The sequence below is a fragment of the Danio aesculapii genome, chromosome 17 (genome assembly GCF_903798145.1).
Source record: "Danio aesculapii chromosome 17, fDanAes4.1, whole genome shotgun sequence".
Lineage (NCBI taxonomy): Eukaryota > Metazoa > Chordata > Actinopteri > Cypriniformes > Danionidae > Danio > Danio aesculapii.
The window spans coordinates 28,518,160-28,544,502 of NC_079451.1; the positions used below are offsets into that span (position 1 = coordinate 28,518,160).

A 26,343-nucleotide genomic window follows, 5' to 3' on the forward strand; every position below is an offset into this window, starting at 1 on the left:
GATAAAAACTATTTTCAAAATGGGGTGTACTCATTTATGCTGAGCACTGTACATGTATATAAAATATAAATTTAAAATAAAATAAAAACAACTCAGAGCTGCTATTTATAATTTTTCGTCCTGGTTAAATTCATTTCTTTGTCTAAATTTTTGGTACAATAATATCTGATTCCGAAATTACAGACTATATATGTTTAAATTTTCCATGTTAAAAATAGCATACATGTGTAATTAATCCAAAATACATACAAATAAACAAAATGTAAACAAAGCCTTGTAATTTTTCCAGTCTCTGTTTAAAGAGTTGTTTAAGTTATTTATTATCTTTTAGATCTCCTTTATTGTTGTGCAGCTTAAAATGTAATTTAAATATACATGTCAATAATTACATAAAAAATATGTTACGCATTTATATAAAATGTACAAATAAATGTAATGAATAAAATTAAGGAAGTGAAGATATGTAATACAAGTAAATAAAATACAACTCAAAACTATAATATAATTTATTTTCTCGCCATTTTTGAAGTGTATTTATTTATTAATTAATTTATTTATTTACTTATTTATTTAAAAGGGACTAAGCTGAAAAGAAAATGAGTGAACGAATTTATTTATGTATTGTCTTTAGATTTTCTTTCCCAGGTTAAGGACTAAAGACAGTAGCTTAAAATAAAATGAATATGAATAAAAATTAATTAAATTGATATAAATAAAGTACTAAAATATCATACTTTTTTGACTATGTTTGAATATTGATTACTGAATTCATTTATGTAGTTATTTATTAATAAGATTTCATGTATATTTCCTCCCTGAAGTTGCGGCCTGTAGCTGTAAATGATGAGGTTTGACTTTACGTGTAGTGCCTCAGGCAGAAGTGAGCACTTGCACACCAATATAAACACTCGCTAAATGACCTGAGAGGGAATCCAGCAATACAGCAGTCTGACACACAGAGGGAAAATTGAAATATATGAGAGAGGTGGGTCAGTGCCTGAGGGCCTATCAGCAGGGATCTGACAGATACACACGTGCTCAGATTCACTCTCATGTACAGATTCAGAAACACACTGCTGGAACCACACTCTGCTTAGGGGGAAGACTAGAAAGACTGTGATTAGGAAGAAATCAAATAGTTAAACTGCACGCTTATTTCTAAAAATAAAACAACGTAGCATTTTAAAATAAAGAAAACATATAGCGTGCACTTTCTGCCACCTCGGGTGCTTTAAACTTCAGCACGTTACAAAAATCTATCAAAATTAGCATAATTGTCATTTGATGGGGCTCAATGAATCAGGGAAGGATATGAAATGATTGAATTGCAAAAGAGCCAATCAGGACGTGAATGTGGACAGCCATGCCATCATTTTCAAAAGATAGCATTTTGGTTTGTTCACTTGAGTTGCCAAGTTTGCTTAAAATATGCAACCTGGCCTTCTTTTTTTAAGATGTGTTTGAAAAAACACAAGCCGTACGTTGCGGATTTTTGGCCTTACTTTAAAAATATTATTTTTAGTTATTTTTTAGAAACTATGACAAGAAATGTTATTTCAAATGCATTGACTGACACTGTCAGTTTAAACATGCAAACAGCCACTCCGTGAAGTAATGTAAATATAAATATAAACATCACATTCCTCCTACTCATTGAAAAACATTTGTGATGTGGCCTAGCGATGAACATATGCAGATGTAAAAAGATATATGAGAGCGATGAAATTCTTTTAGAATTTATACATTTATATTTTTTTATAATATAATATAATTTTAAGTTTTATATATATTTTTTTATAATTTTATGAACTCTTTTATAATTTTATCAGAATTATTTAACCCCGTTTGATTTTTGTTCTTTTTTAAATATTTCCCAAATTATGTCTAACAGAGCAAGGAAATTTTCACAGTATGTCTAATAATATTTTTTTCTTCTGGAGAAAGTCTCATTTGTTTTATTTTGGCTAGAATAAAAGCAGTTTTTAATTTTTAGTTAAGCCTTTAAATGTCACTTTAAGCTGTAAAGAAGTGTCTTGAAAAATATCTAGTAAAATATTACGTACTGTCATCATGGCAAACATAAAATAAATCAGTTATTAATAACAATTAATAATTCTGATTGCAACTGTATGTGATCTAAGGCCTAGCGATGATCATATACAGATGTAGAAAGATATATTAGATTGATGATCATATACAGAAGAAATTCTTTTACAATATATAATTTTTATATATTTATATAAATTCTTTTATAATTTATAAATTTTTAATTAATAATTTATTAATAAAATAAATTTTATTAATATAATAAAAATTCATATTTTTTATAATTTCATATTTTTATAATATATATATTTACATTTTAAAAATAATTTTATAAAGATCACATTTCTCCTACTCATTGAAAAACATGTGATCTAAGGTCTAGCGATAATTGTATACCGATGTAAAAAGATATGAGATATATGAAATTCTTTTAGAAGATCTTTTATTTAACAATATTTTACTGGATTAATTAATCACTACATCCTATAAATGCTTTATTGCAAAAATGTATCTGTCTAATACAGATATATTGATAGTACATAATATGATAATAAATATTTATTTCTGATAATAAATAATCTAATAATATTTGGCATAAGCTTCATTTGTGAATTTGTCTTGTGAGAGTAGTACACTGAAACACAACCCCAGTTTAAACCTTAAATGGGGTCTGCACGCTTTTCAAAAGTTTTTTAATTGTCAAAATCTCTGGAGTAGTGTGGACGCCAGCTGTAAGTGTAGCAAAAGTTGCATGAGTAAAACAAAAAATGCACTAGTGTAAACACAGGCTAAGTGTGTGATAGTGACACACTCACACCTCCTTTATTCCTCTCTGTCCTCTTTTCTTTCCACCCTTCCTACCTGAGGGAGGGGGTAAAGAGCACTCATTGAAATTCACATCCTAAAGACTGCTGCAAAAAATACATATATTTTTAGTGCTGATGCACCTTATTTCATAATGGGAAAGAGGGAAATAGGGAAGAAAGTTTTTTTTCCACCACAGACAGCACTTTTTCTGCCTGAGTCCTCCTGCTGTCCATCAAACTGCACCTTCCTCTTCCTCGCCGCTCTATCAAATACTTCTCCCACAAATCAATTTTACACATGATCAGCCCCCTCCCCTCCACTCTCGCCTCTCTGCCATAATTAAGTGTTGAAATTTCCATATATATTATATTAATGCAAACATCATTCGCTGGGTAATTCAGCTTGAGCTGGGTAATGGGCAAGTTCAACACCCATTAACCCCTACACAGAGAGGGGCAGAGCTGGTCTCCACTGACCTTGCCTCTCTCTCTCTATCAATCTCTGCCCAGGGTATGTTTCTGTGCTCTGGCCTTAGAGCCAGAGTGGTGCAGTAATTAAAATATTTCACAAAATCAGCCTGCATGTCCAGACAAGCAGTTAAAAAATTATTAGCCCAGCTTTGAAATTATAATTCTTTTTCAAATTTTTACCAAGTGATGTTTAACAGAGAAAATATCATTTCACAGTATAGGTTATAATAATATATAGTATATATTTTTTATTTTTTGTCTCATCCAATTTGTGGATAAAAAAAATCATTTTAAGGGCAAAATTATTATCCTCTTAGAACATTTTATTAGATGCTAAACAAACATTTTAGATACAGTTTATTTAAAAAATATATATTACTTTAATATATTTAAAATATTTAATATACAGTTGAAGTCAGAATTATTAGCCCCCCTTTGAATTTTTTTTTTCTTTTTTTAAATATTTCCCAAATGATGTTTAACAGAGCATGGACATTTTCACAGTATGTCTGATAATATTTTTTCTTCTGGAGAAAGCCTTATTTGTTGTATTTTGGCAAGAATAAAAGCAGTTTTTAAGTTCTTTTAAAACCATTTTAAGGTCAAAAATATTAGCCCCTTTAAGCTATATTTATTTCTGACAGTTTACAGAACAAACCAATCAATATGCAATAACTTGCCTAATTACCCTAACCTGATAAGTTAATCTAATTAACCTAGTTAAGCCTTTAAATGTCACTTTAAGCTGTATAGAAGTGTCTTGAAAAATATCTAGTAAAATATAATTTACTGTCATCATGGCAAAGATAAAATAAATCAGTTATTAGAAATGAGATATTAAAACTATATGTTTAGAAATGTGTTGAAATAATCTTCTCTCCGTTAAACAGAAATTGCGTTAAACAGAAACTGTACTTACTATAATTAGAAGTATGCAAAATGATTTTTTAATGATTTTTGTTAACTACAGTATAATTACTCTATGGATTAACAAACTATGTGTTCATAAATAATTAATTGTAAAAATAACGTGAATATTTTTAAATACACCATTGATTGTAAAAATAACGTGAATATTTTTAAATACACCATTGGACCAAAAAAATGCAGTAAGAAAAGTTAGGGAAAATGACAACCAATTTAAAGGGCTTGTAGAAAAAGAAAGCTACTGTATATTCACTTTTATTTATCTAGTCATTTAGTGTCTTAAGGGTTTCTTTATAGTTTATTTTTGTTTCAGTTAATTTAGTTTTAATTTACATTGTATTGTAAACTAGCTGAAACGATATAAAAGCATAAAAAATACTATAAATTATATATTTAGATGGCATTTATTTAAAAAACAAAAATAATTTAAGTTTTATGGTTTTATTTAACTACAGACACTGATATAAGCCCATTATATGTTTGATGAATAATTTTACCAAATAATTTTTGATGCATACTGTAATTAAAAAGTCAAAATTGAAGGGATTTAGAACAAATTGAAAGAGTACAGAGGTAAAAGACAGAAAAAAGTAATGGAAAAAGGTATCACTGCTCAGCCTATTTATTTTTTCCCTAATCTTAAAATTATCAGGGAACAGCAGTCTAATTTGGCTGGTCTCTTCGGCTTTAGGGAAGAACAGATTGACATCAGCCTTAAAACCCCTCTCTGGCCCTCAGACAGATGTGAGTGACTGTGTGCGAATGTGATGTCCAACTATGACCTGATGTCACAGACAACACCAGAACGAGCAGTGCTGACGGAGAATTTAAATATGCATGAAGTACTTCATCTTCAGTTGGCTTTCGTCCGTCCGCCTCTGTCAGAGCTCCTCTCTCCTCGGCCGCTTCAGGCACAGATCTCTGCCTTTTCACCTCTGAAACAAGACATATTAAAGGCTGATAGAGCTTATTCTCACCTAGGCACAGATACAAAATCACTATAGATGAATATTAGGACATTTCATCTGTCAAGCAAACCTAAACAATCAGACAGTTCTGACATCTCTATTAAAGCAATTTATTGGCATTTATAAACACTTGAAGTTTGTTTAAAGTCCTCTTGGGGACACTTACTCTGTTTAAACGAAAATTGTTGCTGTTATTTATTGGCTTTTTGCAAACCTTTTCACAAACCAAGATATTTTGAATTGTGTTGGAAATCAGTAGCCATTGACTTCCATAGCATTTTTGTTTACTGCTATGGACATCAATGGTTTCCAACATTCTTCGTTTGTTCAACGAAAAAAGGAACTCATAAAGGCTTTTTTTTAAAGTTTGCAAAGTATTACTTTTGTACGTTGGCCGAGAGAGCTTAACGTGCTACAATAAAAAAAAACATGCAATTTCAAAAACGGCAGCAAATTGAAAAAAGATCTTCATCAGTTTGACAGCACACATGCAGTAAATGTACTCATCACTGGGCAATGGTCTTGCCACAGCAGCGTCCGTCACGTTATTGGGTCCCCTTGAAATATTTTCGTTGTGTTCCGATGTTTTTGTGTTGAGAGAAAATGCAGTGCATTTTTCGAAAATTGCTTGCGTTGTGAGAAAATGTGGCACGTTTGTTTTTGTTTGCGTTATGAGAAAATGCAGTGTGTTTCATTATTTTTGTTTGGGTTATGAGAAAATGCAGTGCGTTTCACTATTTTTGTTTGCGTTGTGAGAAAATGCAGCGCGTTTCACTATTTTTGTTTGCGTTGTGAGAAAATGCAGCGCATTAATTATATTTGTTTGCGTTACGAGAAAATGCAGCGTGTTTCATTATTTATGTTTGTGTTGTGAAAACAATGCAGTGTGTTTTTTTATTTTTGTTTGCGTTATGAGAAATTGCAGCGCGTTTCATTATTTTTGTTTGCGTTGTGAGAAAATGCAGCGCGTTTCATTATTTATGTTTGTGTTGTGAAAACAATGCAGCACGTTTCATTATTTTTGTTTGCGTTACGAGAAAATGAGGCGTGTTTAATTATTTATGTTTGTGTTGTGAAAACAATGCAGCACGTTTCATTATTTTTGTTTGCGTTATGAGAAAATGTGGTGCGTTTCATTATTTTTGTTTGCGTTATGAGAAAATGCAGCGTGTTTCATTATTTTGTTTGCGTTATGAGAAAATGCAGCTTGTTTCATTATTTTTGTTTGCGTTATGAGAAAATGCAGCTTGTTTCATTATTTTTGTTTGCGTTATGAGAAAATGCAGCTTGTTTCATTATTTTTGTTTGCGTTATGAGAAAATGCAGCTTGTTTCATTATTTTTGTTTGCATTGTGAAAAAATGCAGCGCGTTTCATTATTTTTGTTTGCGTTATGAGAAAATGCAGCTTGTTTCATTATTTTTGTTTGCGTTATGAGAAAATGCAGCTTGTTTCATTATTTTTGTTTGCATTGTGAAAAAATGCAGCGCGTTTCATTATTTTTGTTTGCGTTACGAGAAAATGAGGCGTTTCATTATTTATGTTTGTGTTGTGAAAACAATGCAGCGCGTTTCATTATTTTTGATTGCGTTACGTGAAAATGAGGCGTGTTTCATTATTTATGTTTGTGTTGTGAAAACAATGCAGCACGTTTCATTATTTTTGTTTGCGTTATGAGAAAATGCAGCGTGTTTCATTATTTTTGTTTGCGTTATGAGAAAATGCAGCTTGTTTCATTATTTTTGTTTGCGTTATGAGAAAATGCAGCTTGTTTCATTATTTTTGTTTGCATTGTGAAAAAATGCAGCGCGTTTCATTATTTTTGTTTGCGTTACGAGAAAATGAGGCGTTTCATTATTTATGTTTGTGTTGTGAAAACAATGCAGCACGTTTCATTATTTTTGTTTACGTTATGAGAAAATGCAGTGTGTTTCATTATTTTTGTTTGCGTTACGAGAAAATGAGGCGTTTCATTATTTATGTTTGTGTTGTGAAAACAATGCAGCGCGTTTCATTATTTTTGTTTGCGTTACGTGAAAATGAGGCGTTTCATTATTTATGTTTGTGTTGTGAAAACAATGCAGCACGTTTCATTATTTTTGTTTGCGTTATGAGAAAATGCAGCGTGTTTCATTATTTTTGTTTGCGTTATGAGAAAATGCAGCTTGTTTCATTATTTTTGTTTGCGTTATGAGAAAATGCAGCTTGTTTCATTATTTTTGTTTGCATTGTGAAAAAATGCAGCGCGTTTCATTATTTTTGTTTGCGTTACGAGAAAATGAGGCGTTTCATTATTTATGTTTGTGTTGTGAAAACAATGCAGCACGTTTCATTATTTTTGTTTGCGTTATGAGAAAATGCAGCGTGTTTCATTATTTTTGTTTGCGTTATGAGAAAATGCAGCTTGTTTCATTATTTTTGTTTGCGTTATGAGAAAATGCAGCTTGTTTCATTATTTTTGTTTGCATTGTGAAAAAATGCAGCGCGTTTCATTATTTTTGTTTGCGTTACGAGAAAATGAGGCGTTTCATTATTTATGTTTGTGTTGTGAAAACAATGCAGCACGTTTCATTATTTTTGTTTGCGTTATGAGAAAATGCAGTGTGTTTCATTATTTTTGTTTGCGTTGTGAGAAAATGCAACGCGTTTCATTCTTTTTTTTTTCGTTGTGAGAAAATGCAGCGTTTCATTATTTTTGTTTGCGTTGTGAGAAAATGCAGCGCGTTTCACTATTTTTGTTTGCGTTGTGAGAAAATGCAGCGTAGACTTCTCTTTATTCTTACATGTCCATTTCGATTGCTTTTTTATTCCAGTGATATTGTTTTCAATAACTCCAGAGTGTTGCAAAGTCCAAAATGAATTGAAAAAAGTTGCATACTCATTTCCAAAATTCACAATTTTATCTAACAAAATATTCTCCTTCAATTGATATGTCATCATTAAAACTTACTGTGGTAAAAAAAATTACAGATATTATATTCGTTGTTCTACAACTTCAATATAAGCTTCAAATGCAGTCAGAACGATAGAAGATCTGTTTTTTTCTAGAGTTAAGACTTAAAAAAATGAATCAGACTTTCCTATCTTAATCCATTAAATACATCTCACAACATGAATTATGCAGTCAATTTGGAGGAAGTGACATCAGCGAGAGTTAAAGAACCTCACCTGGCCTGGTCTCCACATATTGGCTGAAGGATTTGAGCTGTGTTTTCCTGACAGCAGACTCCTTGTGGAAGACAACGGGACTGCGCAGGCGCTCAGTGGCCCTCCGGAGACGCTCCGCATGTAATTCATCTACATTATTCTGTAAACGCATTAAAAATGGGGAGGGATGAAGGGAGGGGAAGGGGGAAAAGAGAAAGAGTAAAAGAGCAGTTAACTTAAAAGTAGAGCAGAGTCATTTGAATAAAAGTTGCTTCTGACGCCAGCCGACATTAAAGAAAAGAACAAATTAGACACACATGGGCAAGAAATGTTTAACGATGGAGCGGCACACGCCTGAAGAACGGTCGAGGGAAGGTTCTGCAGCATTTGGTACATCTCCGAGTCCCACATTAACTCACAAGCACAAAGGAAATAAGGCAATTAAGTCTACTTTCAACAAAACCTGAGCCAGAAAATGTATTCAGATTATGCAAATTAAAAGCACTATTGTCTTGGAAGCGAACACGTGTTAGCAGCTTCTCACTGCGGCTTCCAATCACCTCAATATTGAAATGTGTTATTATGTGCTGGGGCCCAATAAGCCAAGCAGACTGGAAAGCGAAACGGCAGCGTTCAGAATAACATTTGCAACGTCAATAATAATAGGAAACGTCTAATAAAGTTCGCAATTAGCGAACACGTTCCACTGCTTGAGACTGAGAGGGAGAAACATTGTTAGCCCAGACGCTAGCTCACTGATGTGTGTACGCAAACAGCACTGCTAATAAAGACAAGGGCACACCAACAGATGCACACAGCGCCTCTGGCCTGTTTATTCTTAAATTATAACTTTTGAAAACAAAGCTGCAATTAGCCTGTCTCCAGAGAACAACAAATTTAGCCTGATCTCCGAGACGCTCAGAGTCTGTATGTGTGAATATTAACAGTTATTGCTGTTTATCCAACTGATCCCATGTGTTTAATAGGACAATATCAGCTGTCAAAACCCTAATAGGCAGCTTCTTTCAGCCATCATGACAGGTTGTAACTTCACTTTCAGAGATCCCTTTAGGCTTGGTGAGATTCTGAACGCATATTTGTACTTTGGATGATAATATAAAAGGCTGTGGTAAGGATATAATGAAATAAATATATATTTAAATAAAATAAAAAAGGTTATATTGGGATGTTTTTAACCAATATAATTATCATAAATATCAATGTCCTACTTTATTGTATGTGTCTTTAATTACTACACACCTTATTGTTATTAACACAAACATGTTTACTTTAAATTTTAATACATGATCTGTCTGCATTAAGTCTAACTCTGCTCTAAAGAAACATCAGAATCCAAGAAAGATTTTTGGTGTACAGATTTGCAATATGACCTAAAAGATTTAGAACGGAGCAAAATATGTGTTAAAGCCCAGAACTTGTCAATTAATACTAGATTTAAAATAATCCAATATAACTGGACAATGCGTACCTAAATCACACCTGAAAAACTAAACGCTAAACTAAACTAAACTAAAAGTTTAACCCAAACATTCCAGATATACGTTTTAAATGCCAAAAACATAAAGGAACATTCTTTCATTGTCTCTGGGAATGTGAGGTGGTTAGGATTTTCTGGCAAAACGTTATTACATTAATCTCCTCAATTATTTTAAAACCAATTCCAGTTACACCTGAAATATGCACTTTGGGTTTATTTCCTGTAAGTTTGTCATTACCAGGTTATCAAACTAAAATGATTGACGTGTCTTGTTATTGCAAGGTGTTTGATAGCACTCTATTGGAAGAACATAGAAAGTCCATCCAATGACCACTGGCTGACAGAATCAACTGTAGGTGATTCTTTTCAGTGCAATGTAATGTGTCAAATCAAATAAAGGGCAAATTAAAGGAGTACCATAAAATGTGGGATCTGTTTACACAATTTTTGGAACAAAACCATACAAAGGCACAAGCAAATACTTCTCACGCTACTGGTTAATTGATTGACACTGTATATGTGCAATTTTGTATGTGGAACACAATATATGCTTTTCTTTGCCAGAGCCCATATATAACAATAGATTTACCTGGTCAACTGAATTTGGATGCTTTGGGAGAAGGAGGGGGGAAGAGTTCAAATATAAAAAAGTGTAATTTTATGTTTTTTCTACAAAAAAAAAAAAAAATAATCAAACTCTGCAGCTATCTTTCGATACCTATGGGACATTCTACCAGAAATGTACATTTTCACTTATAAAAAAATGTCAGGGCAGGACAGGGCCTCGCTTATGCTTGTCGTCCTCAAAATTTTTTTTTTCTAAAAATAATAAATCACATCAAACCAAGTTAAAATCATACAATTCAATAATGGAACACATCCTTGATTACTGTCAGCTTCTCCTCTATCAGATTATGTCAATTCTGAATCATAGCCTTAAACTGTGCACAATTTATGTTACATTTTATGCAAATGTGACAGGACTGAGAGAAACATGTAGAAAATTGTAAAATAGTATTTATTTGTAGAATTTATTTATAATTTCATGTTTTTAATCAATTGATGTGAATGATAACAATTTAAACTTACTATTTCTGAAGTTTTTTTCCCTACATAACAGTTTTAGCATAACAAAACTATTAAAGCTGTAGGTTAAATTGGGCTGAGGACACGGACAAAGACAGGGTTTGTACATTTGTAAAGTGTTTTTAATAAAGAAAACAAATCTGAGAAACAAATGAACGACATATTCCTTTACAGAATAACTCGCAGAAATCAACCATAAACCAATTTCAGAAATGTTTGGGATGAAATCCTTTTTATTTTCTGTATTTATGTTTTTATTTCAGGGACAGATAATGTACGTTTCTAGCAGAATGTCCCCTATATATATATATATATCTAACATTGAGGGGGACCGATTTGCTTTATAAAAAGGTATGAAAACAGAAAGGAAACATCAATTTATTCTAGTTTTAGTTTAATTCTAGTTGGGAAGTAATAATTCTGAACTATTTGCATTATTATAATCCCAAAACCCCACCTACACTAATTTGAACAAACAAACAGACCGCAACACAGCAGTCCAAGAATTTCAATTACTGGGGAGAACAATTTAATCATTCCCTGGTACATAGCAGTTAAGGACATATTCAATTCAGTTCAGTTTATTTGTAGAATACTTTTTATAATAATTATTGTTTAAAAGCAGCTTTACAAAAGTGCACATTATTGGATTATAATCAAATTAAGATAAAGTTACGACCAAATATAAGTTACATACAGTATAAAGACAGTTAACCGCCAGTTATATATCATAAATGTGATCCAGTGTCTATGTGTACATGTTTTTTTTTTTTTAAAGATTTATTTTTGGCCTTTTTTGCCTTTATTAGACAGGACAGTATTGAGACAGGAAGCAAAGTTGGAGAGAGAGAGGGGGGGGAAGGTAGGGTAGGGAAATGTCCTCGAGCCGGCATTCTAACTCGGGACACCCTGACGTGCTACTGCACCATATGTAGGCGCGCTAATCACTAGGCTATTGCACCGACAATGTGTACATGTTTAATGAAGTGTATGTTTTGATCCATGAACAATTAATTCACAATTACCATAAGGAGTCTAACCACATGACATATTAAAACTCAACTTAACAAATAAAAAACTGATTGAATTTAGAAACTACATTAGAATAAGCATATTTAAATAACTTAATTGTATTGTAGACTTATAATACTTCAGCAAAACAATTCTTCAAGACAAGATGGATTAGTTAAAACAACAACGAAAATGAGCATCACATCATTGACTCACAAAACATATGTTGCTAATCTGAGTAGGGGGGAAAAATACAATTTCACCTAAATCCACCCCATAAGTAGAACGCATAGCAGAGTCATCCCACAAAACCAAAGGCGTGAGCGTGTTACGTGTTAAAATGACACATTCAACAGCCTGGATCTCCAGAGACAGCTCAACAAAGCCCTTTAACCCCGTCTGATTCCTCTCATGTTAAAGTCCAAAGAAAACAAACAGGATTCAAACCCAAAGCCCCGCTAGAATCCCCGTTTCCCTGAGGACCCGAGGCCTCCAACCCTCGCTAACAACCCCTTCCCTGAAACACCTGCCCCCACGGCCCCTCGGTACCCCTGGCTGGGGCAGATATCAGGGCTATCCTCACATCACTATCCTTGCCTTTTAATCTGTTATCACCCAATCATTATTGTGGTGGTGGGTATTATTTTGGCAGAGGTGTGTGTGTGTTTGTGGGATGCGTGACTAATGTTGCGGTCTGCTGCTCATTGCAGGCGGTTATCGTGTGCCACCATGGCAGGAGGCTCACAGTGCATAGAGACAATTGCTAATGAGACACAACCGGGAGCACTGGGGGACTGCACTGTTTGTGTGTGTGTCTGTGTGTGTGTGTGTGTGTGTTTTGAGGGGTAAAAAAAACGCTCTGTCCCAAAACGTCCTAGAAGGGTCTCTAGGAGTTGTGGGATGGGAGGATCCTCCAGGGATGAAGAGGTTGATTCAGATTCAGCTGGGCTTGAAACAGAGAACGTGATCCTAATGTGTTTGTCTTAAAGGGGCAATAGGTGATTGTCTTCAAAAACCATTTATTATTTTGCTGGTTTAAAGTTTCTTCACATCCTGGTAGAAATCATTAAATGAAGTGGTCCAAAGTGAATGAAGTGGCATTTATATGCATTTTAAAATTGTGTGGAAGGTGTAGGACCAAGAAAAATTCATCCAATCAAAACGTTTGGTCCGAACATTTCGATAGGCTGTCCATATACAGTAACTCTGCACACTGGATTAAGTCATGGGTGCATTCAGGGGTGAAGTTTCGGGAATATCAGGGAAGCATCATCTACCTACCTTATTTTATTTTTAAAGTATAGGATTGTAATTACGAACGTTATGTGACATATTCTAGTGATGTTGACTAATGCGCGATCATGCGTTCAGATGGAATGGCTTTGGATGGCATGAAGGCTTTTAGTGCTATAAAGCTAACATTAGTATTTTCCATGTTTTCCATGATTACACCTTTAAAAATGCAAGAGAAATAAACAGTTTTGACTCTGAAGATTCATCATTAATACAACGTTGTGCTGGAGAAGAGAGTGGGGATGAGGAAGGACAGAGGATGAGCGTCTCTTTCTTTAAAACTCCACTAAGCACTGGGGCTCAGAGCAGCAGCACTCATAACCCTGCTGATCCTCCTATGGGTTTTAGCCTGTTGTGCAGGTCTGCAGATCTGGAGCAGGTGCTTGACACTTCACAGAGAATGAGAAAACAAGGCCCTGCCCACTAAAAGTCTTTCAGAGTTATTGAACGATGCATTATGAGTAAATAAATGGCCCTCGTCTTAGTTTCTAATAGAGATGTAATGATTCACAGAGAGTTAGTTGAAAATCAATTTAAATAAATGGTGACTCAGATAGGTTGAGATACTAAATGAAATCCATTGTTTTGAACAGCAGTAATTTGTTGTGCATAATACAGTCATTCTGTACAATACAGCATTGAGTTTATAAATGACAGAAAATGGTGAGAGTGTAATTGATGAATCCACTCATAAAACTGAATTTAGAGTATAACACATCCTCTATTGACTCTACAGACTGTCCATTAGTCAAATTGACTAGTGTTTGAATATATTAAACATAGAGAGTTCGTTGAAAATTGATTCAAATAAATGGTGACTCAAAAGGTTGGGATGCTAAACGAAAAGCAATGCTTTGAACAACAGTGATCATAGTGTTTACTGCAAATTCGCATATCATGCGCAATAGTGCTGATCATGTTGTAGCAGTTTAGATCGACAGCGAGTGTTGGTTTTGTTGAGAAAGCTCCATCCTTATTCGAATCTGAGGAGTGCAGACTGTGGAATGTACAACTTCATTGATTATAGATGATTTAATTAGCTTGCAGGCAGAGATAATAGTGCACTGAAGTGAAGTTCACTCTTCTGATGTCTACTTGTCTGTGTGTTCTCACTCATCTGTGGAGCAATCTCATCTTCAGTGAATCATCTCTGATAGTTTTTACCAGTACAAGCTTATTATTAAACTAAAGACAATACACATGACAAGTACTGTACTAAAAATATTTAACAAATGTGTTCTTAGTTTTTGCTCTCTCTCATTTTCAATGGGCAATTCTAAAATTTGTATAGAATCTATAAAGAATAATCTTCTTTGAGTCTGATAAAAAGCTGTCTCACATTTGCATTTTTTGTGTGTGGGGTTCATCAGCAGGAGATATTGTAAATGTGCAGAAATCTCAGCTAAGGACAAAAAAAAAGCTAAGAAAATCAAATGTCTTAATTAAAAAGCAAAATAAAGAAACTTATTTTATTATTGCATTTCCTTTTTCATTAAAAGTATAATTTATTTAAAAATGCCATTTAGTTGTTTGAAAGAAATATATTTTTATTTTACAAAGAAATCTGCATAATTTCTCTAAAAATATATATATTGTGAGATAAGTATTGTGAATCATATTGTATTGAATAGTGAGTTGAGTGAATTGTAATAGCTCAATTATTTGATCCTATGAGCGGTTTAGCACTGCTCCAATTCATATTTCAGTTCCCTTTACAAGATATTCATTACTAGGGACATGTATATTGATTATTTGTCATATTATTTAAATGATGTGGTATCTGTTTGCAAAATGCATCTAATAAGAGTCTAAGAGTCTAATTAACTGATATAGAATTGATCGATTTTAATCAACTGAGCACTGCTGTGGTTTGATAAAATAACATGCGTTTCATTCTTTTAGCAATATTCTTGTCAAATTGGTATCCATGCATATGTTAATTGTGTAATTTCCTAGAATTATTTTCTGTAGATTTTTCCAGATTTGCAATCAATGAACAACATTACTGCACCAGGAGTGCTCATAAGCAAGTTTACAGTACAGTGGCTATAGTGACCACTGTACAATACTATACAGGATTTCTGCTAGTGTGAAACGAATTTATAGATGACAGAAACTGATGGTAGGTGAAATTGATTAATTCATTCATAAAGTTTAATTTAGAGTATAACATACTCACAGAATTTGAATGAATGATTTGTTTTAGTAAAATCTGAATGAATTAAGAAAAGAACTACAGTCAAACGGACTAGTGTTTGAGTATACAAAACCACACAAAGTCTATTAAAATGAGATGTCTTCATGTTCTAAAGGTCTTTGTAAAATATTGTAGCAGTTTCTGTTCCTATAAACATACACAAAAACACATGATTCTTACAGTGTTTTGCGATGATAGTGTATCATCTCACTATACAAGTAAATCAACTGATGAACTTCAGATCGTAAGTTTTTTTTTTCTTTAATAAACAAGATATCATTTGTAAATTATTTTATTGATTACTTACTACCAAATCTGACTTATACTAATTATTGCACCTATTAGTCTCTGGAATCTAACCTATTAGTGACCAGTCCTTGGGAAACGTCAACCAATCATTTCACACCTGCTGCTGAATGAGGCCTGCCGACCCAAACCAACACTTCGCTGCAGTCATTGTGCATCAAAGTGCCTGCTAACATCTGCTCGCAGGAAATCCCCTCTGTCAGCAGAAAGAATGAGAGCGAGAGAGAGGCAAACAGGTGGGGAAGGTAGTGAACATGCCCTGCAGTCACCACCTGGGGGCTCTGAATACAACAGCGAGACAGGAAGCCATCGCGCGCACACACACACGAACACCATCAGTCAGCAGTCCACAGGTATGCGTGATCTTACACACAGAAAGCTGGTATTTAATAAACACAGCAAATCAATCCAGTGCATGTTGACATCGGGAGCCACAAGCTGCCGTCGATACTCCTAAGCTCTCTTGTTTGTCAGTAAAGGTCAGGTGTGATGTGAGGTAATGGCTCTATAATGTCATTCATGTGTTTTGGCTTAACATATAAGAGGTTTTCCTAAGATAAACAATAAACAAGAGACAGTGAATGATAAAAAAATCAGCCTGTCTTGGCATTTTAACCTAACTAACACAGACTAAGAGATAAAAAGATTCAGGGAAATCAGTTCATACTGTTAAACCTCCATAACATGACTACAACAGTAAAGCTTCAGACGTCCCTCTGGAATGTTTAACAGCGTAGCGAGAAAAAATGTCTTTCCTCTCAATTTGTTGTGTTCAACATGAATTACACCAACTTATTTTTTCAATATTAAATGAAATTATCAAAAAAGGTCATATTTACAAATGTTTATCAGTCAGTTTTTCAGTCAACAACAGGTAAATCAAAGAAAACTGCCTCCCTCATCTACTTTTTGGTAACGCAATCTAGCAAATCATATTTTAAAGCCCTGTTTACACCTGTATTAAGATGCAAGTCTGAACTAGGGCTGCACAATATGGGAAAAAACTGGCGTTGCAATATTTAGTTTTTCCTGCTATATACATTGCAATATGAATATAATCTCACAAGAGGACCCAAATAAATTTACTTGGAAACAATTCATATATCTGCATAAAACATAATAAATAATTTGCAAGCATAGATGAATACAATAGAACAAAGATAAAAATAAATTGTTTTGTGTTTTATGGTTCGAGTCTAAGAGCATTTAAGTACATAAATTTAACATTGATCAAATAACATTGTATTGTCTTCAATCTATAAATAATTAAATACAATTTAATCTTTGTTAAATCTATAAACTTTAGAACTTCTTGGTTTTAATCCCACTTGATATCTTAGTCACGGTTCTTAAAAACACATCCAAATGAAAATGTTTCACTTTATTAGGCTTCCAATAATCACGTTTTGAAATGTGGCTCCTGGTCATTATAATCCTGCTATGTGGCTGTTGCAGATCAGCGCATTGCGATATCATTGCTGAAACAAATTATTGTGCAGCCCTAGTCTGAACACTTCTGAACAACAACAAAAACCTTTTAAGCTACAAACCATGCAACCTGATTTAACCCTATTATAAAAACAAATAAAATATTACCTATACTGTATTTAGGGACAATAGACTTACTCGATATTCTTCGGCTTAGCCCCTGACTTATCAGGGATCGCCACAGGAGAATGAACCGCCAAATTAGGGACAATGCAGTTTATTATAAATAACACAGACATTTTGTCACCAGCCAAGAAGGATTCTGATTGGTCAGTATTGTTGTTGTTCATCAACAGAAAGAATTGGTATCACAGTATTTTGAAGGTGCCTTTAACACATTTTGTTAATTGTAAGTTACAATACAATTACATGGCAACTAGTCCACTTTAATAGACTGTTATGCTCGAGTTTAGGGTTAGTGTAATTTGACATGTACCAGCAAAGTTCTCTTTAGTCAGAAGAATGTTTGTGGATCAGTATTAGTAGATTTTAAGCAGACAATCTAATTATATTCTAATAAGAAATAGTTTTCAGAAAAAGTCAACAAATTGTGCAAAACAAATTAAAGTGATTCTGAAAAATCTAATTAAAGTTTACTTGTGTTTTGAGGTTTGATCAAAATGAATCCTTAAATGTGAGCAGTAAAAACAGCACTGCTTGCTATGCAAACACAATTAACATAGTTTAGTGTTGGTACCTGCAGGCCGCCTGATTCAGGACTGAGGGGTGAAGTACTAGAGGCTGTCAGTGATGAAGAAGAGGATGAAGAGGAAGGAGAGCTGCCACCATGTGGCCGAATCTCTGTGATCTTCTTGAGCTTCAGGTCCACATGCCTGCTGTTCGTCACACCTAACGAAAGAGAGAGAGAGCAAGAGAAGGAAGGAAGGAAGAGAGAAAGTGTTATATGCAGTAGGCCACTCATCTCCAACACATAGATAAGCAGAGGACAGGACAATGTTTGCCCTCCAGCAAACTGGCCCTCTCACTCCACTCATACTCACATATACACACATATATGCTGGAGAGATAGTGAGATGCTGGGAGCACAACACACCTGGAGTTTCCTGCTTCATTTGTAAATGACACTCACACACATCATGTAAATTGACAAATGTTTGTTTACAGTCAATTTTAGCTTGTGTATACCTTCTTGCGACTGAAAAAGAACAATAAAAGATAGGTTAGAGTAGTTACGTGTGATTAAAATGTAAATTTTCAGATTACCATTTGGTTTGTATAGTAGCTGTGTGATAAGCAGCAGTTTAACATAAAAAGGTAGGTAAATAAATAAATAAAAGCAGGTAAATATAAATTTAGTTGGTATATGGAATAAAGCTTATAAGGAATAACAGCTGATAAGCCAGTCATGCTTTAATCTGTGTGAACAATCTGCTGGATGTACATTATCCATTACATAAAATATATGTACTTTCATAAAAAAATCGATTTTTTATTTTAGATTGATTTAAATAAAACTGCTATATCATAAAATGACAAAACATTTTTATAATTAAATGTAATTAAAATCCCCTTTTTAGTTGGCGCCAATAGCCTAGTGGTTAAGTGCACCAACATGGTGCTCATGGCGACTCAAGGTAGATTCCCAGCTTGAGGTCCTATGCCAACCCTTCCAATCTCTCTGCTCCCAATGCTGTCCTGCCTTTCCTATACTATCCTATCCCAATAAAACGTGAAAAACCCCTAAAAAATATTTAAAAAATAAATGAATAAAATATTTTATATTAAAATGTATAGACTATTTATAAACAAATAAAGTGTTAAAATTTAAATACATATTCATTACATCAAATGTATTATTAGACTTGTAATTCTTGCTATTTGCAAAATTGTTATGTTTCTTTCTCATGTTTCCTTTTCTAAACAAATAAATAAATAAATAAGGGAGCAGAACTTTGCAACTTGATAAAAATATGTAAAAATGCTTTGCTTTTGTAAGCCTCTGTATATGCCACAATGAACTTTGTGTGAATTAATCCTCTAGGGAATTAATCAGTGCTGTGTATTTCAACACAAGGTTTTTCACAGCTTCAGCTGCATACTTAAAAAAAAAAAAAAAAAAAAAAAAACAATCAATAAATGCTCGAATAGACTCGAGCTGAAACACTCTCACTTCTTCTAGCACTAATTCAGTGGACACTTGCACAGACACCAGTTGAAATGTTGTCCATTTATTTAGCTTAAACACAATCTCTAGCTTTACACCACTTATTTTTAATCGGACTTCAGCCCAAAGTTGTCTTTTTTTCCATCAGTGAGCGAACAGAGTCAGATTCATGGCTCAGTGCAGAAAAAACCTCTTTGTGAGAAAATGTAAGTGAATATGTCATTTAAAATCTACAGACAAAAATGAATAAAACGAAATAAAATGAACACTTGGGTGTGTCTTTCCATTTAACCAATTATAAAAACAAAAAATGACAGGTGCAAGAAAGTGTTTTGCCTGCAGTGTCTTGCCTTAACTGAACAATAACTATTAATTCTCTTTCTCCCCATAGAGACTAGTCTCCGTGTGTGTATGGTGCACACGTGTTTATTTCAGTCTTTTATATTTCCAGGTCTGCCTTTCTCTATTAACCTTTCACTAGCAGGTTTAGCCTTGCCCTCTCTCTCTCTCGCTCTCTCTCTCTCATCTGGGCTGGAGATGAAAGTGAGGTGAGGAAGCTTTTCATGTGGGTCCTGTTCTCCTCGTCTCCCAGCATCCCTCTCTCTCCCCCAAAAAAACACCACAGGAGTCATTTATCAGGCCTCAGCACAGCCTGGATAAAGGTGCAGGTGTGTGTGTGTGTGTGTGTGTGTGTGTGTGTGTGTGTGTGTGTGTGTGTGTGTGTGTGTATTGACCAACAGCTAACTCACACACACATCTAACTAAATGTGCATCATCATAAATGTACACACCTGTGAGTCAATGTGATATTTATTCAGCTTCCCAGTGACCCCTTTAATTTGAGATATATTATATTTACAAGGTTAAACTGTGTCATGGAAAAAAGTAACGCTTTTAAGTCACACTACTTTAAAAAATAGATCCTCTTTTCACAATGGCAGGCAAAAACAAAAGAATGAAACAAATAGAAGTAGATAATATACAAGAAATCAAAAGAGAGAACATTAGAGGTTTCTTTTAGCTATCTCTCATATGACTCAAGAAGACAAAAAAGTAATTATTAGTGACTTCACATCTCTTCAGCAGATATAATTCTTTGTTTTGAGAACACGTTCAAATACTTTTTTAATTAAAAGTAAGGGCACAGCACAAAAGCATTAAAAACAACAAAACAAAAACAAAGGAGGGGGAAAAGAATTTCTCCAAGACAGTAGCTGAATGATATACACTGTGACAGACACAAGCAACTCCTTGGAAAAAGAGGAGCTTATTTGTTTCTGAATGGCATTTTTAATTAAAAGACAAACTATGCTTTAAAAAGGAAGTAATGCCACTTCAAAACTGGATGAATTTTAAATTGCAACAGAGGATTATTTGTGATTTCTTTGGATTAAATCTGATAAAAGCTTTAGGTTTGCAGTGTTTGTAGGTCTATAACCTTTTATCCAAAACTTTCCTACAAACTTACAATTTATACATATATGAGCAATATCACACTTGTGGCAGTACGATGGCTTTATTTCAGCACTGGTGGGAGGCATGCCTTGGCACGAGGCCGCAGACAAAGTGCTTTAGTGTCCCACCAGTGATGATATACAGCCATATCACACTGCTACGAGTGTGATATTGCGTTTATACAACAGTTCGATGGCATAATCGTGTATATAAAAAGGAAAATTAAACACGGAAAGTCTCGAAAATCTATCTGTATGAGGAACTACTTTCTTCCGCCATTCCTTCACATCTGCAGCTGACATCAGAACAGCAGAAATCATTGCTACTTCACCAACGTCACTTGAGAGCTAGTACTTGAATGATTCTCTAGCGTAATATCTAAAGTGATGACAAAACAGGGGATTTTGCTTATATTTTAAGATTATAAGGCTGAGCAGCATAAAATGCCTTTAGTCTAAAGACATTTTCCAGTATTTCTCTGTTGCAATTGAGAAATCACAATAATTAACACCAAAAAAGCCAAAGCAAACACTAGCAGATTACTGTCGTTTAAAAACAGCACTACAACATACAAAAAAAAAAGAGCGATCGACTTAGAGTCTCACTTATCAGTTTTATAATGATTTGATCAGCTGTAATTTGACATTTTTCGTAGATTTTTTTCTCCCCTAAGGACATATTATGCGGTCTCTGTTTCCATCTTGTGGCGGAACGTCAACCCTCTTTGTTCTGCTTAAAGACAAGCTAAAAAAAGCCTCAAAACTACATTATGTTGTCTAGCAGCTGCAATATTTGCCAAACTGTACTGAGTTTATTTATCAGCTGTCACTCTAATAGGCCAAGTTATACACAAGAGTAAAGAGGCTGTATGAGTGCTGATATTGCACTCCAATCAGATTCGAGAACCAGACAGAACTGTTGTACAAATATATATATATATATATATATATATATATATATATATATTTTTTTTTTTTTTTTTATTTAATAAATATTAAATAAATCAAAAAGTGCAAAAATCAAGAAAAAAACCCATCAAATTTTGTAGTTTGTAATTTAAAAATATATATATTTCACATGAATTTAAATATATAATATTTTAATTTCTAAAGATGGTTGATGACTAAAATATCATTTAAATAAGCGAATCTGTTTAATAAATCAAAGTTTCATTCAAATGCATTAAAATATATTACCTATATTCACTTAGAAATTATTCAAAATATTCATTTCCAAATGGGGAGTCCTCAATTATGCTGAGCAATGAAAATATTTCTAAATTTATTTATTTAATAAATCTATCATTTTTGAACATCAATATAAATTATTATTACATATTGAAATAATTACAATAAATCTAATAATAATATATTTATTGTTGTTCGCCATATAGATAAACATTGTCATTAATAAAAATAAATTATATTACTACTACTGCACAACAATAACAAAAAAAATGCTACTATATATTAACGTTTCCAAATGAAGATCAGAAGCAAGGCAAAGTTTCATCACATGCAGAGTAACTGTTATAGATGATAAGGGTTCAAGGGTAAAAAAAAAACACCAATAAAGCACAAGCAGAGGTCATGCAGTGTTGTGTTACCCAGAGAGGCCAGGTCAGTGGCAGAGTTAGTAAAGTCATCCTCCATTAGACACAAGGATGACAGCTCCTCCTCGGGGTTAGTATGAGTGACATCATCAACGCGAGATGCAGATGCCGTCGCCTCAATATCACTCCTGACTTCCTCATCCTCTACACTCACCCCATCCACAACATCTGCCAGCACACAAACAGAAATGCCCCAAAACAAAACAAGAGGAAAGAAACAGAGGATGTTAGTATAAGCTGTTGATGTTAGTTTGATACTCCAGTGGGAAAAGGACATTTTGCATGTTAGTAAAGAGTCCAACTCATTTAGACACTCAAATAGTATTTCCTTAACAAAAAGTTTTGTGCTGTCACATTGGAGTGTGTGTGTGTGTGTGTGTGTGTGTTTGAGCTGAGAGAAATCAGGCAGATGGTGGAGAGTGGCTGGCAAAGAGATGAGCTTTGTGTGTGTGTGTGTGTGTGTGTGTGTGTGTGTGTGTGTGTGTTGCATGGCAGATTTGGCCTTGACGGCAAAATCTCCTCCAGAGTTCCTCTTCCGCATCCACAGATCTGAATCCCACAGAGCCCTTGACAATACACACTCAATCCAAACACATCGATCTCATTCAGTTATATGGTAACCAGAGCAGAGCTGCGCACACACACACACACTGACGGGCCAGTTTAAAGTTAAATAAGAGACAAAACAAATAGGGCTGTATGATTTGGTGTGGAGGATAAAAATAAAACAATATGATAAAAGATATTGGGAGTGCTATAGATCGTGCTTGTTGATATGGCTGTACAATTTGGCTAAACATTTGTGATTATATATCAATATGCTTACACATTAATAATAACACAATAATAATAATAATGTTTTATAATAATAATAATAATAATAATAATAATAAAAATAATAATAATCATCATCATCATCAATACAGTCTTGATAATATAAATTAATATTCGTACTATAATATATCACTGTAAATAATTGCTTAATGGAAAATGATGCAATTTTGCAGCAATACCAGCACTTTTTCATTTTTAAACATGCTTTCATTTTGGTAGAAAACCACAGGGATATTTTAAGTTGCACATACTTTGTACAAACTGTTAGAAAAAGCAGTCTGCATGAATACAAAGAGCACATGCTGTCAACATTCACATAATACTTTAGGTATACAGATTCTCTGTTAATTAAAGGGCACCAATGATGAAAATAGTCTTTTGTAAGCTGTTTAGACAGAACTGTGTGTAGGTATAGAGTGTCCACAGTCATATTGGAGTGATATAAACACAATAAGTCTCTTTTTTTATTTTTTATTTCCTGATGTTAAAATAGGATCCAAATCTCTCACATTTTGAGGCCCACCGCAACATGACGTAAGAATGCGGTCTCCCCGTCCACTGATTTGATTGACAGCTGCATATTAACATGTCTCCGTAGTAACACATATAATCATATCAACAAGACAGAATGTAAGCAGAGCAACTGCGATAAAAAAATCTGGGCTGTTTCTCAATATGCGTTCTTGTCGGTACTTGCGTTCTTGTGTCCTCGTGAAACGTTATCAACTGTCGCCGAAGTACTGTTCCAATTCAAAGTTCACATCTTGCCAAGTACAGATAAAATTCCCGAATGCGTACTTGTTCTGCCCCTTTTGCCAAGGATGCATCGAGAGGTGACTTTTGCGAACTTGCGAAGCACAGGTATCAGCATAACCAGTGAAAGCTAATGGCGGAGGAGAAAACCCGTACGGTTTTAAAAATACTCCTCTGTTGTGTCACAAAATAAAGTTTTAAGAGTTTTTCAGGCGAGAACGTAGTTGTTTTAAACTCAAATCAGCAATTTATATATAGACATAGCGCGTCTTTGGCGATGTGCCTCTGCTTATGCGGACTATGACCCCCTGCCTGTCAGCGGGAGCTTCGTCATCACATCCCCCGCCGAGAGCAGCTTTACATCGGCCAATCGGTCATGGATGTACCGCTGGATCTCATCTCTCCATTGTAGTTAAAACATGATATTTAATACATCTTATGCATATCTAACGCACAGTTTTTGGTCTTTTAAATATATGATTTGTTCTCAGGTGTATTATTTTGGCAGTGTTATTTTGTTATGTTTTATAATTGTCTTTAAATATGTTACTGTGTTGTTCGCTGTTTGTCTTTCCTTACCAAATTGACTAACGTTATCTTTATTTCCTATTATTCACGTCTTGTACTTTATACTTGTATAATGTCCATTGTAGTTTATTAAATCTGATAATAAAATACACGAGTCTGTGTATAATCCAATTCACTCACACATTTGTTATTTACGTTTAAATTTTCATAAATCAACACTAATAATTCATAACATTAATATAATATTAATTAAAGGGCCGTGCTTTATATATTTAAATCATTTTATTGTTAATGTACAGTGAAACCGATGAATCCACAGTGAGGTAAGTGATGTTATAAAGTACACTGACGTTCCATTTGAAGAAGAGCCGACTTGTGTCCTCGTGTCCTCGGGAGTTCGTTCTTCCAAGTGTGAACTTGGCAAGTCTGAACTTCCAAGGACACACGTCCAAACTTTGCGTACTTGGTATTGAGAAACAGCCCTGTTCAGCTCGCTGTGATCATCAATCCTCATCAAATGTGATCAAGAATGAGTTTTACAAGTTTAAAACGTTTTTCAAAACAGTGCATGTTTGTAATAATAATGAATTGTGTGCGTGTGTGAACTTTGTAACAACATTGTGTGTGACTCATTGTTGCAACTCCATGACAAATACATCAAATAATCATTGGGAAAGTTCTTACTGTAGTATTTCTCACAAACGTTACATGAGATCTGCTTCATGTCTGTTACTGTGCATGTGCTGTGCATTACAGGCATGTGGGAACAGTGGGCGGGGAGAACTAGCATTAAAGGCACAGGCAACAAAAACAGCTATTTTGTGTTCAAAGCAGAAGATTCCAATATTCTATAAGATATAATAAATAATCTGATGGGTGTTTTGACCTGAAACTTTACAGACACACTTTACTGGAAACACAAAATACTTATCTTAAATCTTGAAAAAAGGGGTAAAATAGGTGCTCTTTAAGTTATTGTCCTTACAAGTTTTAAGAGTGTTTTGAAAGCATGTTTTGTCCCCAAATGCAAGTTAAAAATGGTGAGATGAGTTTCAAATAGAGCAGTATTTGCTGCAAAAGGAGTGGCTCTGAGCTACTGAAAACATTAGCTCATGAGCTGCGTGTGTGTAAATGAACACAGTGCAGCACTTTACTCTAAATCACACAGAGCAAAGTTTTATATTAAAGGGTTAGTTTACCACCAATTTTTTTAATCTGTCATTAATTACTCACCATCTTGTCGTTCCAAACTCCTGAGAGCTTTGTTCATGTTTGGAACATAAATTAAGAAATTTCCGCTGAAATACAAGAGCTTTCTGACACCCCATTTAGTGCTCCATATATACCTCGTACAAACCTCTATGAACACTTTTGTGTTCCAAAAACAACTTTCCTTTCATGTCAAATTAGGGTGCGCTTTTACTACAGCAATAAATGCGGACCCTGACTTTGCGGACAAGAGAAGACAAAGGCAAACAAAGTAGTTTTACAGCTTTTTTGGCACACAAAAGTGTTCTTTGAGCTTTGTATGATTACAGTTGAACCACTGATGTCACATGGAATGTTTTGACAATGTTATCTGTGACATTTCTGGAGGTTTCTTTGAACATCTCAGGACCTTATCCATCTTTGGAGAGTCAGAAAGCTCTGAAATTTCATCTAAAATAGCTTCATTTGAGTTCTGAAAATGAAATAAGGTCTCAGGAGATGAGAGTGAGTAACTAATGCATAATTTTCCCTTTTGGGGGAACTAACCCTTTAATTAAATTACAACTTTTCTGATGTAACAGTCC

At 34.1% G+C, this 26,343-nt stretch overlaps 1 protein-coding gene across 6 annotated transcripts in view; it reads right to left on the minus strand.

Annotated features, from left to right (window-relative positions):
- The window catches only part of ehbp1 (EH domain binding protein 1), a 209,516-nt gene that overhangs the window by 39,292 nt on the left and 143,881 nt on the right, over positions 1 to 26,343 (minus strand). For 4 of the 6 annotated variants that reach the window (XM_056477550.1, XM_056477549.1, XM_056477555.1 and 1 more), the window contains 4 exons: positions 22,430 to 22,603; positions 17,941 to 18,092; positions 8,386 to 8,524; positions 5,097 to 5,185 (listed from right to left, as the gene is read on the minus strand). In XM_056477550.1, coding sequence (XP_056333525.1) covers positions 5,097 to 5,185; positions 8,386 to 8,524; positions 17,941 to 18,092; positions 22,430 to 22,603 — 554 coding nt within the window. The remainder of the gene's footprint in view (positions 1 to 5,096; positions 5,186 to 8,385; positions 8,525 to 17,940; positions 18,093 to 22,429; positions 22,604 to 26,343) is intronic. The other 2 variants (XM_056477552.1, XM_056477553.1) reach the window with 1 other exon arrangement.